The 16,954-nt window shown below is 45.5% G+C and overlaps 1 protein-coding gene across 1 annotated transcript; it reads right to left on the bottom strand.

The window, feature by feature from the left end:
- Positions 1-1,796: 1,796 nt before the first annotated feature.
- Positions 1,797-16,545, bottom strand: LOC142591493 (sodium-coupled monocarboxylate transporter 2-like). The gene is made up of 5 exons (XM_075703822.1): positions 16,472-16,545; positions 11,078-11,187; positions 6,340-6,407; positions 2,693-2,779; positions 1,797-1,817 (listed from the first exon to the last, which is right to left on the bottom strand). The coding sequence occupies exons 1-5, from the start codon at positions 16,543-16,545 to the stop codon at positions 1,797-1,799; spliced, it is 360 nt and encodes a 119-aa protein (XP_075559937.1).
- Positions 16,546-16,954: the final 409 nt, after the last annotated feature.

Raw genomic sequence — 16,954 nt, 5'->3', positions numbered from 1 at the left:
TTTCAACATGTTCAATATACAGCGGCTCGAGCAGGCACGCGCGGGCGCTCGGGCGCACCGGTCGCCCAGAAGTGAACGCCCCCCCCCTCGCTACCCTCCCCCCGGAGCCGTGCGAGTGACGGAAGACGGTGCGCATCCTCCCTTCCGTGCGCGAGATTGAGCCGCGGTCGCAGGCTGGCCCTCGCACGCTTTCACTCGTACGTACAGCATACTACGCGCGGCGGCGGTTCTATCGCCATCTGACTTTACACGGAACCTCACGGCGACGCCGCCGGCAGAAATGCGCTTGGAATGTCAATTTAATTGCTATCGCAATAAAACTAATAAGACGTCACGGACGTCCGCCATTCTGAGCATTTCATGCAACAAAAACATCGAAGTGAGTCCTCACCTGCTTCATTGTGAAAGTAAGTCCCCACCCTCTTCAGAAGTTCTATGGGTCTGTTATACCACTGCCCGAAAACAGCACAATACCTTGCAAAAAGCGACATAAGTCAACATAAAGCCAGAACCCGTACTGCAGTGGTTCATCAGCCAGGATGCGAGAGCCAGCGAGCACCCCGGTGTCGTTGGACCGCGACGGGCATCTCTCCAGCGTTCCGGGAATCACGGGAGGTGGAGGGACTGCCGACAGCATTCTCCCCACCGCATGCCACAGCTGTAGCACGCAGACCAGAATACTTGCCCATGCAGCGCCCTGCGCGATCACATAAAGAGGCTGTTTATCCTAGGATGTTCACTTCCTGTTTCTATTTTTAAAAAATGGTGTCGCGAAAAAAAAAAAAGAACACGAATACTTTTCTTCGGAACCAGAGCACGACGGCTGAAGTCAAGCGGCCAGCTTACGTTTGCGTGTTCGATCAATACAATGTTATTAATGCAATTCTGCGTTGCGGAACTACGCTAAACTAAACATGTATATTTTGGCCACCAAGGAATGAGCAAAAATATAACACGCCAGCGTACGTTCTTTAAAGGTTCACAAGGTAAACACAGCTCCATCAAGCTATGAAAGGGAAAAAAAAACTTCTGTGATCTGCCTTTTTCATTTTGAAAATGCAAATTGTCGCCATTGCGAAATTGCTAACCTAGTGACCGATTCTTTCAAGTTCTTCCCACGGCCTCGCTAACGGATGCAGGGTTTATTAAGAGAAGTCACGCAATACGAAACGTAGACTGAACAGCAAACGACAGATGGTATATAAGACATCGCCTGATAATTTACCTAATTTTGGCACTTTCTTTTTGCTCACTGAGAACGTCTTACATTGTTGCTGAACGTGTGAGACAGAACGTTCCAGAATGTATACGCATGCCTTATTTTCAACAATCGTAGGAGTTTATGTCACGAGACGAACACGCGGACATCTTCAGCGACTACACTAACGTCTTGTATGTTGTGAAATGAACCAAAAGGTGCATTCGGCTACTGCGTTTCTCGCGACATTATGCATTACCAATTTCTGAACACACTGCAATTGTTCATATCAACATGACGAGCGTGCTAACATATTTAAATGTGGATTGTACCAGGAACAGCTAGGTATAACCTGGCGCTCGGTAACATTGGCTCATTGCATTTCTTACAGCCCATTGGAAACGCTTAGCGCTGTTTTAGCCCATATTTACGCTCGTACTCGCTGACACGCTTTCCACATAGCAAGTTATTTATGCGTTTACAGCCTTTTTATTTGTTCTGCAATGTATAGTGAGCATTCGTGTTAAGTCCTTGTAGGTTATGCTGAATTGCGGCATCTGTTCCTATAATGCTATTGAATATCTTTGCACCACTCTTGCTAAAGCTCTTGTGAGCTGCACTTCGCACAAATATGAAAAGGAGCACGAGATTTACATGTAAAGCGGGATATATACTAGTTCCTTTTCTTTCACTCAAATAAAGGAAAGTGCAATTTCGGTTTTTCAAACCCGGGAACTATACACGAAATAGCAGAAAGCAGTTTCGAAGCTATCTGTCTAGAGGGATCGTTGTTTGCCCCCAAAATACACCCCCCCCCTTTCATATTTTTTCGTACACTGTATGAAGTAACTATATGTGGCTTAAAGTGATTAAAACACCATCGCTGTGTACACTACTGTCCGGTTGCGTATGTATATCAGTTAACGACAAAGAATTAGTGATATCAGCGCACGGAAAGGAACAGTGGACATAATGTCGTGAACGTAAATATTTATTCGCGATGCAAACGACTACTACATCAGCAGCAGCGCTGTCGTGATAGGCAACATTTACATATTTGTACCTGTCAGCACAACTTAGGCGGGTGGTTAGGCTTAGTTACGTGAATGTCTATTACATGATTAAAAGTACATGGTGAATAGTGTATGTGAACTCCAGAGCCAATTGTTCTTTGCCATAGTGCCTCTGCTTGGCTTAACGTCGATAACGTGAGAGCAATGGAAGTACTCCGCTCTTTTTCTGTTTTTACGTTCATTGCGTTGCGCAAAGTCTAATAATCTATGAGAACACCCTTCTGCACAGTTAGAGCGTGCTGGTGCCTTTGAAATTACATCAGTAAAATCTCAATTACGACTTTAAGTGCCCAATACAAGTTTTGCGACGGATAACGAAAGAAAAAATGACCAGATTCAGGAGTGACACCGTTCGATTGTTCAGCGCACACAAATCAGTGTTACAGTTTAACCCTTAAAATCATGTGTAAATAAAATTTACCTTCGCGTTCACCCACGGAGACGAGATGGCGAGAAGTATCAGACCGGAGAATGGGCCCGAAGCCGAGGAGTACAAGGACACAAACAGCTGTGGAAAAAGGAACGAAACAAACAAGAAAATTCCATCATTATGTATAAACTTGTAATCTTGAGACGCTCTTACAGTAAACGGACTGCTGGAAATATGTAACCGAGATAAACTGTCTAGCGAACACTGTGATGCCGATCTAAACTGCGAGCCATGCGCACTGGCCGTGAATGCAGCAATGAGCTATTTGAACGGCATCATTTGTCGTTTATACATAAAGAACGAAATTATGGGGTTTTACATGCCAAAACCACGATCAGATTTTGAAGCAGCCGTAGTGGGTGACTCCAGAAACTTGGACAACCTGAGGTTCTCTAACGTGTGCCTAAATCTAAGTACAGGGGTGCTTTCGCATTTCGCCCGATCGAAATACGGCCGCCACGGCCGGGATTCGACTCCGCGACCTCGCGATTAGCAGCCGAACACCATAGCCACTAAGCAACCAAGGCCGGTTAGCTTATACATATGCTATTGTGTTTTGAGACAAATTTACTAATATTCTAAGCACTCTCAGAAATAATTTCTTATCTTAGATGAAATGCTGCGAAATTTTGGGCATTTTTCGCGTGTTACGCCGATACCACCTCATGAGTAATCTGTCTATCAAGTGTTCCTGCAGGCGTAACTCTTAACGGTTAACCGCAATCTCACTTCCGAGAAGATGTCGCACACAGACAGCATTTTGTAGTGAGTTTAGTACCGTTTGGCAATCGGTACTGAACATGTTCTAAATTTAGTCCGGAGCTAACCTCATAATCGGATCGTGGCTGTGGCACGTGAAATCTCAAAATTTAGTTTGAAATCTGTTTCGTTCGCACAAAAACGGAAGCCACCGTGGTTTTAAGTGGCGAGACTAAAAAATCGCTTTGCGCACAACAAGGTGAAACGCGCTATTCGAGTAGTGCAGAGAGATGGCGTCACTGTTTCTTTTGCAGCAAATTTTCGTAAGTGGAGTCTGCAACAGACGACGCAAACTTCGGCTTTGTGTTCAACTAAACTTCTAAACTAAAACTAAAATTCTCGCAAACTTCGCGACAAACTGAACCCAGTGAGAGATGCTACCGTTGTGCGAAGTTTCACCGGGAATCGGCGAGTAGTTTAGGCGGCAGAGCCGCATATAACAGGGCTCCTTTAGGTGGCGTCCGAATCCATGCCCCCCAGCGACGGATTTCTTTAGATAAGAAAAACCAGATCTCGAAGGTGATGATTTTGCTGGCTGCGCACGCGGGAAGCTATTTGGAAGGCGGAAACACGTCGTAGACGCCACATCTCGTACAGCCCCTAATGCCGCAACAGTGAGTGCATGCTGCCTCCCTGCGCCGTCATGCAGTATTCAGCTCACTCCAGGAATGCGCAGCACCGCAAGGTGACTTTTCATCCCTGAGGTGTTCCATCGCGGGGGTGTGCTAAAATATCTGCGCGTTTGATAACGAGAAAAGGCAAGAAAAAAATTTCAGACTGCTAAGCCTGCAGCTAAGCTACGCTGTTCACCTTCACTTCGTTTGTAAACGACGTGGGTATCCCGCTCCCTACGCTTGTGTGCAAACGCGTCATGTACCTATGGCACCATTACACGCGCACTAATTTGCATGATTACGGCATCATCATTATAACAAACTGTGATTTCGTTATAAGTGAGTCCAACTGAGCTATGGAGACAGCAGAGCACATATCGTGCCTCTATTCTGGCGACAACAATTACGGGAAAGGCTCGCCAACAGCGTTCTCTTTTTTTTTTTCGCTGATGCGTAAGAGGAGCACTAAATGGACACCTAACTACGACTTACTCAACAAATTTGGCAATGACAAGCCAAACGTTATTGACAACCGAAATCGAAATAAAACGTCAAATGACACTGCAAAAGCATCGTTCAAATGTGGAGAACTTGTAAATTTCAAGAAACAGGTCTTATTAGGGAGTTTTAGAATAGGGGCCCCAATAGTTTGGGGCCCCAAAGAGCTTTGCGGGTGTTAGCGTTGGGGCACGTAGGAGTGAAGAGTTTTAGAATAGGGTTTGACGTTTGCGGATAGCGTCTTGCGCTGACAGCGCCACTACGGCGTCAAAGAAAAACTGTTAGAAATAATTAAATAAAATATACCATTTTATGATAGGAATAATAATTTTTACTTGCGTGTATTCGCGTTTAAGTACAATTTAGAGGTTATTCTCTGTAAGCAGCTAACAATTAGTTGCGCTTAGTTTTGAGCAAACCAACTTTACTAGCCTTCACCAGCCAAGCTTAGCCGTGTTAGGCCTACGATTCATAAAATCCACAATCGAATTCAAAATCAGCGGCGTCTAATGAGTCAATCTTCATAACACACGCTAGTTGAGAGAAAGCGATAACAGCACTCACTTCTCCTAGCTTGCGAACTTCACGCGTTACCGCGAATCGAACCCAGTTTTGTGCTAGGTTAGAGCCGTCGCTTCGATGGGTGCCGCCATGTTTGCCGACGCAAAGCTTTTGGGGCCGCTATTTGGGCTCCCGCTAAATCGGTGAAATAGCGTTCCCAACGCAAAACCCAAACGGAGTTTGCGTCTTGCGCATGCGCAGTGGCTTCGACGCTATTTCTTTGGGGCCCCTATTCTAAAACTCTCTATTATTGGGCGGATCGCACAGCTTCGTCGGCAGTACGCATGCTGCTTTTATAGAGCACTTACAAGTACGCTGATTGCAACCCAGACAGCGTACAGCTGTTTGTCAAAGCTCAAACGTCAGGTGATTCTGACATCCATGACTCGGGCTGGACTGAATATTTGCCGTAATCCGTCACTGTGGCTCCGTAGCTATGAAGTTTTGCTGCCTAGAACAAGGCCGCTGGTCGCGCCTCGTTGCATTTCCATACGAACAGAATGTAAAAATGCTCATGTCATTAAATTGAGCTGCACGCTAAAAGGCACCAAGTTGTCGAAATTACTCCGGACATCTGGCTATGGCTTCCTTCATAACCAATTGAGCAGTTTCCGGACGTTACTCTTGCCCTTCCCCCAGTGCAGGGCAGCAAATCAGAATCTACTCCGATTAACCTCCCTGCCTCTCCCATCCCATTTCTCTCTCCATTTCTCGGGACCTCAAACGTGTAAGTTAAGAAAAATTGCCCGGCTACATAAAAATTGAAATTTATGTATAGCTCTAAAACCACCGTCTGATTGTATGTCACGCCGTTTTGATCACCTAGTGTTCTTTACCGGGCAATTAAAAATCAGTAGACAAGCGTTTTACTGTTGTCGTCGCCATAGAAATGCGCCCGTAACGACATCTATCGAACCCACAGCGTCGAGCTCAGCAGCGCGACGGGTTAATTGTGGTGCATTCTTTGAGTAAGGCTGCATTGCTCCTTCATAAGATGGCCACTGGCTAACGCAAATTTAAGCACACTGATTTGCGCTAGCACTATCCTGCCGATCTGACCAAGACTACTTCAACAGGCCAGTTGCTGCAGAGTGTGTGTGGCAATGAAAATATTCTCAAGCTTCCAAGATGTAATGTGCAAAGATGGAAGGAAAAGGAAGCCGCTGGCAATGCAGTCACCTGTAAGCTGTAACAGCTTGCTCTTACCCTTGAAGCTGTGCCGAGAAATGGTACTGCGATGGCAAATAGGGTCATTATGGTGCCGCTTGCCAGTGCTAAAAAGAAAAGTTTATGCAAATTAATATCTAAGCTACGTAGCTGGGTGATTTTCGGCGCTTTTCTACGATGTTCATCATGAGAGATAACGCGCAGAGCAGGAAACCGAGATCGTGTTAAACCTAAAACAGCACGCATTACTTAAATAAACACACTGTAATTTTTGAGACACATAGTGGTTATGCCGAATGAATACTGACATTTGCTACATGAACTTGCACCTTGGGAATGACTCTGGTTGCCCCTAAAATGGACTTAAAATAGTATGCATAGTTTCATTTTAACAGTGTTCATAACTGTAGACTTGACGCCTGCTTTACGAAAACATCTTCAATTTTCTAGCACACATTTCAATAGTTTCTCTGCCATGAACGTCTACGTAGTTGTAATAAAGCTGCTATTTCTTCATCTAGGGCTAGGTCCGAAATATTCTGCAACACGCAGCCTACATTTAGCATCATCTTGCAAGCAAGTAAAATCTAGCGAAAGGGAGCGATAATGGGTGCTACGCAGCGAATTATTCGACCTTGGCAAATTCATTCTGGCTAAAGATAACTGGTCGGCGGGGAAAGAAGGGGGGAAGAGGATTTTGTTAGCGAGTTTATCGAGACTTCGTGCTCAGCGTCATTATCACACACGAGCATTCACGCAAACCAAAAATTATACTAGCAACGACTACGCAGGACTCAGTTCTTCATATCCTAGAACACTATAGGATTTATTGTGGCGTTGTTTCGAGAATGAATGCTTGAAAACTGGATACCGGCTTGGCTCCTATTTCGAGTTATGCAAGTCCATAAATATCATCGAAGCCACACATGCTTAGGATTGCTGTTTTTAATGGTGTTTGTGTATTTTGTTGTCACAAAGAACATAAATTAATTGACGAATGCAGACTTTCCGTATCAGCTAATGCGCTCTTAAATGACCAGAATCTGCACATATAAAATACCAAACTGCTACAATGAACGTGCACGAGGTTTTAATTGTTTAATGCAGTACCTTCTCGCTGAAAAACCTGGCTTGAATGTGTTCAGCAATGTTGCTAATCTAAATTATTTCGCTTTTGAGGCACAGTCGTCATCAATATGAAAGGGAACAGCAAATATTTTTTTAAACAGCAATAACTCGTGATGGATGGGTTACAATCTTGAACTTGATACATAACAATAGATTTTCTTGCTGAACGTGCAGTCCCCTTAACATTTCTCACGTAGCCTCTACTGTCACCATTACGACACAGACAGCACGGACAGCTATTGTTCCAGATTAGAGAGACGATGCACCATATAAGTGATGCAGACCATGAAATTACTTTCCTATGGCTTCCATGTCGCTGCGGGATTATCGGAAATCAACGGGCCGATCAAGGTGTCCGTTCAGCCCATACTGAGGACCACCGCGTACCAACACCACTTTATAGAGCTGATGCAGCACCGAAGCTCCACCTGCTTGCTCGCCAGTGCACCCAGCCGCAATGTGATGGGTCACGTTTCAAGAATTCCCGACTATGCTCCCTTGATCCCACATCAAGCCTTCGAGTCCCATCAAAGCTTCGCCGCGGAGACGCAACGCTTTTGTATCGACTGTGGCTGGGCCTCGCTTTTACTAAAGCCCATGCGTTCCGCATAGCGATGGCCGACACCGCAACATGTGACCACTGCGGCCACGAAAAATGGATTGGCCATATTTTGTGCGCCTGCCCGCAGTACCGTCCACAGAGGGAATCCCTTCGCCACGAACACGACCAGCTGGACGAACGACCACTATCGGAAGAAGGAATTCTACACCGTCGACAGGACCTAACGTCACAGGAAAAGGCAGTGCAAACGCTACTGTGCCTCTTGAGATCTATTGGCTTTTGTGAACTTCTCTAACTGGAACGTCCTTTGTGAGTGTGTCTCTGTGTGTGCTTTTTTTTACGCCTTTCTACTCTGTCCTCTTTCTAACCCGTATCTCCCAATCTTAGTGTAGGGTAGCAAACCGGAGACTGATATGTGGTTGACCTCTCTGCCTTTCCTCTTCATGTCTCTCTCTCCATCTCTTATGTAGGGCATGCGTGCTAATGCCCCACGGGCGTTTGAAAAATAAATTGGCATTCGCTTTCACTTTGATGACAACTGTATGGCCCACAAGAACGCAATAAAAAGCACATCGAAAAGCTGATCTCCTTTTATAGAGATTGCACGTTACATTTAACAAATTCGAGCCGATCATCTCTTTGTTCAAATTTATACGTCATTGCTGCGAGAAAGTGGATACTAATCCATTCCTGAGCTGTAGAGGCTAATAAGCTAGCGCAGGATAGTAAGCTGTACACAAAAGCATCTGTCTGGTTCTACATAATCAGTCTACGGTGCGCACCCCCGTACATCTGACTAACAAATTTTCACTTTACTGACCCATGCGCTCAATTTGTTCCATTGTCTGTCTCACGAAATCATATTCCGTCTTTGTAAAATAGATAACCCGCCGTGGTTGCTCAGTGGCTATGGTGTTGGGCTGCTGAGCACGAGGTCGCGGGATCGAATCCCGGCCACGGCGGCCGCATTTCGATGGGGGCGAAATGCGAAAACACCCGTGTGCTTAGATTTAGGTGCACGTTAAAGAACCCCAGGTGGTCAAAATTTCCGGAGTCCTCCACTACGGCGTGCCTCATAATCAGAAAGTGGTTTTGGCACGTAAAACCCCAAATATTATTATTATTATTGTAAAATAGATACTCGGTTACATACGTTACTGCGAACTGCAGTTCCGGCCTAGAAAATGGACCGCTAATCTAATTTTTGTTCATCACCCTTTCTTTCCAGAACGAAATGACATAACGCAATGGAAAATAGAAACATATATTCGTGTACATAAACGTATGATCGAATGATGAACAATCTCCTACTTTCGATCCGACCTTGCACTGCATCAAAACACACGCAATAAAGTCTGTCATAAAGGAAATTTAAATACAAATCAGCTACAAAAGACCACTCCGGGGTTCTGCCATTGGGCCAACCAATATATTGTTCCTCGATTGATCTCGAAGGAATAAGCAGCTATACAGACTTATTCTGCTTGCGGGTTCGAATAGCATTCTGTGTGCGAAACGCCGAACCACTGCATGCGACAGAACTTTTCCGGCAAGAATACAGTCCACATAAGCTAGCTACTCGAGCACTCTAAAGATGACCTTGGTTCACTGTTCATTTCTACGCCATGCTTGCTTTGTTCAGGGTAGCAGATAAAACAGCACTTATCGAAAAATTTCACGACTCAGGTCGTGAGCATTTATGCTACAAGCCCGCCGCTCATAAGCTTACTCTACGTCTTGACAGAGTGGACCCCTCGGCTGTGTACGCAAAACTGCCGCCATTTCTGGAGGTCACGAATGGAAGAAGAAAATGTTTCTTACGGGATGCTGTTCAGCACGTCAGATACCGTATTTCCGACCGCTGCCATATATTCGCGACACCTCTTTATTTGCGGCCATTTTAGGTTGCAAACAAGGATAAATTACACGGTGAGAGGTCGGGTGATTATGGGAGAGGTGTTGGAGCAGCGGTACGGTGTTTGGCCCAATATTCCTGAATCGATGCAGACGTGTGGGGACTTGCGTTGTTGTGCAAGAAGCACTGCCCAGGAGACGCCGTGCCACTTGCTTTGCGTAAGCGTTTTACCCGTAAATGTAGAAGTTTTGGTTTATTTTTCTTCACACGTTGATTTCACGGTGCACGACTCCTCAATCATAAAAAATGCGATCAAAGTTGTCTTTGTTTTTGACACTTTACTTTCACCCAAAAAGGTGCTATGAAGTCTATGAGCTCGTCAATCGGTGATTTGTCGCTCCGTTTTAGGGTCATGCTGGTAGTACAAAATTTCGTCTCCCTAAGAGGAAACAAAGCTTGGAATGAAACCACAACTTGTGGTGCCATTCAAGGACACCACCTCTTCATTATTCTTCGTCATGCTTTACTCGTTCTTCATTATTCTTCGTCATGCTTTACTCGTTATGTTAACTTTGTGATCGGAATTTGTGCGCGTTCCACCAGTCATGTGAAGTCCGAGCGAACGCGCCACCAAGCCTTAATGTGAGTCGGTAAGTACAGCTTGGCCACCTAGTGAGTTTAAACGCAGACCCTTCTGAGGCCATGTCCACTCTGACCGCATGCAAAGTGGTTCAATAACTGCAATTTATTGAGTTTGAATACTACAGAAAAAATCAAATATCCTGGCATTTTTCTACAAAGGGTACACTTGCACTGTTAAATTGTCCTTCCAAAACGTATTATGCGCACAATGAAAAAAAATGATAGCATCAATTGTAGTTATAGCAGCTGTCGTGCAGTATCTATAGTTTCTTACTTTAGCGTCTGTGAACCTGTGCCCTTGTTCTGTACTGTTAAAGATACCTAGAATCTCTGCCCATTACCTCAGATACTGTGTGTTTTGGTAGAACAAGGCCGACGGAAAATTCCCCTTTATAGCTGTTTCAAAGAGCTGCATTAGCGACACGGACAGGATACCACTGGATTCGAAGTGGCGCTGAAGTGAATCACTAACTTCATTAACCACTTACTTCGCACTCACTTGGTAACAACTCCGATCTATCTACCTATTCGTACTACACTCCCGAGTTTTGCAATATGCAAACGCTGGTTTGGAAAAATTATCAGATTACCTAGAAGGCGCATTACGTTTGCGGCTGTCCTGTCGCTCATGTTGACATGCGGTGAGACGATGTCGATGTAGAATGTGGCTGCGTGGGAATTGACGATTGACGACACCGTGCTGCAACACAACAAAAACATAATGAATGGTCTGCGCATCACGATAGACATATTTTAAAAGGATCCTAAACAAAAATATTACGTTGAGATAGACTGAAACATTGGGCTCGTTTAGTATCCAATTTGCTATTCGTAGCGATAACCCAGCTTTTGTCAGCTAGAACACGATGAAAGTGAAAAATCGGAGTGCCGCCACCAGTTGTATACTATGGTACCTGTCATGTGACGTCAGCGCTGGCTGATTCACGCAGATCGACAGAGAAGGAAGTCATGTGGAGATTACGTCAACTCGTCTGTTTGGTGCGCGCGGTTCAACTTGGCGAGCAGCAGCGCGACATTGGGTGGCAATTTTCCACGCAGCAAACTGTTATATTGGCACGCACAAAATGATGATATATACTTGTCGGCGAATAATCTATTGATCTAGCTCGGCGTAATATTTTCTTCGAGCGTCCCTTTAAGGGTGGAAGGCATACCTTCGGCAGTGACAAAGCTTGCACTAGGCAGCAACGATTATGTTAAACATCCTGGCCACTTTCTTCACTCTAACAGTTCCATGCCGTGGTGGCTTAGTGGTTATGGCGTTTCTGGGCTGAGCACAACGCAATGGTGCTTATTTGAGGTAGTGGTGACCGCATTCTGACGGAAATGCAAAAGAAGCCTGTATTCAAGTGAACAGTATAAAATTCATCCCCGCTTATTCTAGAACCATTTTCAACTGACTGTTTTGATAACTCAAGCATCACTGCGAGCCGGATTAGATGTAAATGATTCATCGTGAAACTTTGCCCTACGGAAACGAGCACAAAGAAACATACAAAAAGAAAGCGGTCGTCCTTGTATATTTTTCCTAGTCCCCCTTTGTGTAGCGCAAGGTTTCACAATGTTTTATAACCTCCCTGCCATTCTATGCATCCTTCTCTCACTCTCTCTCTCTCTGCACAATGTTTCATAACTGACGCGTTACTGTGGGGCGTAAGACCATTTGACTTGTCAACGATGTATTGTAGTCCGGAATATCTTTGCCCTACGGGATGGCAGGAGGCAATGCATAGTAAATAAATATTCCTATCTTACTGAAGGACACTCTTTGCGCTAGATTCACGTGCAATCGAACTTATCCTGTAGCCGTTGGTATGACCATTCCACTGGATGGATGGAGGCGCATTATTGTCGCAGTGATGTTACTAAGTGCGTTTCCGCTTAGCCTACACAACGAGGAGACCTGTCCGTCACGAAAGAGGAATCACTATAAAGAAAATAATCTATAAAACATTGTCTCTATGAAGGGTCTCTTAATATTTTTTAGGTGATGGTGCAAAAATTGGAGGACGCTTAAGCTTCGCCTTCAAGAGTGGAACGTGACAGCGTTCCCGTCGACCCGCCCAGGGGTGTAAGACAATGGGCTGCGGCACAGCGACTACGCGCCCCGCATCGGACGCGGTGAGCGTCGAGCAACGCAGCGTTCGGCGCGACAACGAAATGTGCGCCTGAGCAAGCGACGCACGCCTGAGCCTTAGAAACAGCTAGTTTCTAAGGCAACACCGCGTTCACTAGAGGCGCTTTTGTACCGCTTTGAAGCATCGAACTCGTGGCTCAGTGGTAACGTCTCCGTCTCACACTCCGGAGACCCTGGTTCGATTCCCACCCAGCCCATCTTGGAAGTTGCTTTTTATTTATGAAGTGCCTGCCGTGATTTATCGCTCACGGCCAACGCCGCGGACGTCGACGCCGACGACACCGGCTTTTCTGCGACACGAGCTCCTTAACGCTATCGCGTTAATAAATTCCATCTCAACATGGAATATATTGCACCATCACCAAAGATGGGACCACAGATAAAACCACAGGAAGAGGAAACTTTCGCTTTGTAGACATCAGAACATTTCTGATTTGGCCAAAATTTAATGCCAAACGCGCCACATCCCCGTTGCGTTTCGGTGGTCGCGGGATGCTCCTTCTGTTGCGGCGTTCCTTCAAGGACCAAAATGCCACCGATCTGCGAGGGCTCATGCCCGACACGTCGCGCAGCACGGATAGATAAGCAGTCAATGACTTTATAAGGCCGATAAGGAATGATGAGGGGTCATATGCGTCTCATCACGGTTGATAATGGTTCGACGCGGATGGATAAGGTGCTAAAGAGCACTAAGGGCTTTTATTGGTGGGATCAATTCTGATAACGTTAATAAGCACTGATGACGGTTGATAAGGGTCAGATCATGTACGATAACGTGGATAAGGACCGATAAAAGTTGTTAACGGTCGCATCATGCCCAATAAGCTTTATAAGGACAGGAAAGGGTTGGTAAGGTTGGGATCGGTTGCGTTAAGTTTCATACCGCCCGATGACGGTTATCAAGGGTCGGGTCGAATCTGATAAGGCTGATAACAATCGAAAACGGTTGATAATGGCCGGATGTAGCCCGATAAGGTTGATAAGCTTTATACTGGTCGGATCAAGTTTCATAACTATAATAATGGCACCGGGCGGCATGGGGACGAGCTAGTGGCACAATGCTTACGCATCTCCCAGCGGAGTTTCTGCATAAATTTTCTTCCATACGGTCGCGTCGTTTTCCATTTAGGGAGAATATCAGATGAAGCGTTCACTTTCCATGGTGAAGCGCTCGGCTTAAGGCACTGAACGGTGGGGACGCGTGTAACAGCCACGACAAGTGCTAAACGAACCTCGAACTACCAGCTTCTATATTCTTGCAAGCCAGTGTTTCTTTTTTATGGCATGAGAATTCAAGGTATTCCTACCACATCCACAGATGCGCGCAATCGTTTTGTCCGTGTGATCTCTGAAATCGTTGGTTCGACGATAATTGGTCTGGCCGGAAGGAGGCACAATGAAAAGGTACAAGAGAGAAACGCCGACGAAAATGATAGGGCTTAAGGACTTAAATGTGTTTCGGCTTCCGTACGGAAGCCTTGCTCGCAAAAAAGTTGCTCGACGAGACGAGCTTATGTCCGTTTTGGTGAGTAACCGAGACACCTAGATTACGCAGGTCAAGGATTGCCATCATTCCTGTTTAGCATTTTTGTCGTAGTCTGGATAAGAAGCAATTCCTGATACTGACGTGAACACCAGTTTCTTTCTTTCGCGATTATGCTCGCCTTGTCCCAGTGATCCTAATACTTAAATGTTGCCACGTGTACCGCAAGTGCGCTGGAGACAATCTTCTTTCTTACGTGATTAATATGGTCCTTCAGCCGTCTTTAAACGTTTCTTCTCTCGCCGATATAAACATAGTCACAGTCTGCGCAGGGAATTCTGCAAACAACGTCTGCAACGTTTTCTTTCTTGAGACGGTATTTCACGTGCACCAACTCGTGCTTCGGCTTACGGACGGGAACATGCGCCACGTGTACGCGGAATTAGCGCAGAACCTGTGCCGACGCCTCACTCACTCCTGGCACGGTGTGACGTCGGCAGCGTGGGCCCGGGGTCAAGCCGTGCGCGACATTGCATCGTTGTGTGTGCTCCTTTCTAGGGAATGAATAAAAGTAGCAGGATACCCGCAACTGGAAAGTTCGGAACGCATCTTGACCAGGTCAGATGCACGGTCATCTTCGCTGGAGCAAATCCTATGCGCTCTTTCTATCAGGGAAGAGGCAACTGAGCGGTTGTTTCAGGCCGGGTCACGCAAACCGCGAAAACTACTGATTTGATATGGCGTGTTCCCACTGATTATACATGATTGTGCCCAACAAATAAAAAAAAATATTTCTGGTTTCACGCTTCTTTGGCCATTCGCCCTCAGTTATCGGTGAAATATGTGTCCAGGCTGCGCCCACTTCACCTGTCTGTCGCGCAACGTCACAAAACCACGAAACTTCAGCATGTCAAAGTTGCGGATGCGCACTAAAGATGCAATATGCCCAACTAAACCGATTTTTTTATTTCGGAATAGCCGGCGACTACCTCTTTCTGAAAGGAATAAATTATGAATACACACTGATTGATCTGTCACTGGCTACTCGGAGCTGCCGGGGAGCATGTATTTCTCTCCACATAACAATTTTTACGGGACACTATAATATTGTAGAGCCCATTCTGCAGGTATATGACATCGCTCTGCTAACTCTTGTTGCTGAGAATCCGTTCTAACGGCATTTTTAGCCTTCCGTTGCGCGCCGCCGTGACCTTGGACCAGCCACCGCAAGGTAAGCAAGGGGAAGCGGACCAATCGCAGGTGCCAGCGCCACCCCTTATCCGCTTAGATAATTTCACTGCGCTAGCATCACCCTCTCTCCTCTGCGCGCTCCTCGGGTCTGGTCAGGCAATTACATCAGATGTTGGTAATGCTATTTGTTTTGAAAGCAAACAAAGCTTACTTATAAATAAGGCGAGAGCTTTGCTGGGCTGTTCAAACAAGGCTGCTGTTCACCACCCGGTGTTTGCGTAAGTTCAGGTGAGGAGTTTGGAATTTACTCAGAATGGAGGCCTGCGGCTGTATGACGTAAATCTATCCCAAAGTTCTTTAATGTCGCCTCGAACTTTCTATGGTCGGAGAATTACCTTCAAAACAAACCTCCTTCGGGAACTCTATTGTTACACAATCATCATGCGACAAAACGTTAAATTATGGGGTTTTATGTGTCAAAACTCCTTTCTGTTTATGAGGCACGCCGTAGTGGAGGACTCCGAAAATTTTCACCAGCTGGGCTTCTTTAACGCACACTTAAATCTATGTACAAGGTTGTTTTCGCATTTTGCCCCCATCGAGATGCGGCCGCGGTGGCCAGGATTCGATCCCGCGATCTCGTGCTCATAAGCCCACCACCATAGCCACTGAGCAACCATGGCGGGTTCGCCAAAATTTTGTGAAATTTAGAAATACGTAAAGCAGTAAACGTTCTATACTAGGCGAAATAACTCGCATATAATTATTTCTGTCCTATCGCACACTTACGTACTGTCATACTAAGCCAATCTTATGCGAGTGCCTGAAGCGCTAGGGCAAGTAATTTGAAGATTACTGTGTTCTGCACGTGGCTGAGGTCAGTTTTACAGAAGATTCACCACGTGGAACTTTGATATCAAGCTCACTGGCATACAGTAAGGTCATATACTGCACTCCTGCAATAATTAATTTTTTTCAACCTTTAATTTTCGAAACCAAAACACCGACGCTGGACTACGCCTTCTTTATTCTGTGTAAGGATAACGAGCGAGAATTGTCAGATACAAAAAAGCCGTTTTAAATTCTTCGAAAAAATTCCACTTACAGTCTCCTTTCCGCGTCTCTAAACGTGGCTTTAATTGGTCGGCTCACCTTGTCGAAGCCCCGAGAAGTCCAGCCAGGAATAACCCTCGGAGCACTGCGACATCAGTAAGCCTCTCTCGCATGTAATATGGAACAATCTTAAACAAAAAATACATAAGAACAGAAAAGGATATTAACAAACTCCACTATATCTCAAGTGCAGTGTGCATTTGAGATATAGTAAACCAATATCTCAAGTGCAGTCTGCTTGAGCAAAGCCCGAATGGGTGCTTTTTTTATATGTATGGTGTCTACCTGCATCCCTATAGTGTTTCATTGCGACTTTGCAGCGTGCGTGAGAGTAGATTATAATATAATTCAGTGGGTTGAAACGAAAATTACTTATGCCGTTCCGCGCCGCGCTTGGTAAGAGTCGCAAGTTTGAAGTAAAATAAAAATCACATGTAATGCATAAAATAAATATGTGTCGATGGTTTTAGTAGACGAACTTTTAAATCTATCGCATACAACATGGGTGACTAAAATTTCGGA

The sequence above is a fragment of the Dermacentor variabilis genome, chromosome 8 (assembly GCF_050947875.1).
Source record: "Dermacentor variabilis isolate Ectoservices chromosome 8, ASM5094787v1, whole genome shotgun sequence".
NCBI lineage: Eukaryota > Metazoa > Arthropoda > Arachnida > Ixodida > Ixodidae > Dermacentor > Dermacentor variabilis.
The sequence above is the reverse complement of the archived record's forward strand: the minus strand, read 5'-3'. Positions and strand labels throughout refer to the sequence as shown.

What these genes read in the sequence shown, in the direction of transcription:
- LOC142591493 (XM_075703822.1), bottom strand. Translation starts at nt 16,545, where the DNA reads ATGCGAGAGAGGCTTACTGATGTCGCAGTGCTCCGAGGGTTATTCCTG. An exon ending in CTTCTCGGGGCTTCGACAAG is followed by an intron (nt 11,188 to 16,471) that starts GTGAGCCGACCA and finishes GTTGTGTTGCAG; the next exon opens with CACGGTGTCGTCAATCGTCA. An exon ending in AAACGTAATGCGCCTTCTAG is followed by an intron (nt 6,408 to 11,077) that starts GTAATCTGATAA and finishes TTTTCTTTTTAG; the next exon opens with CACTGGCAAGCGGCACCATA.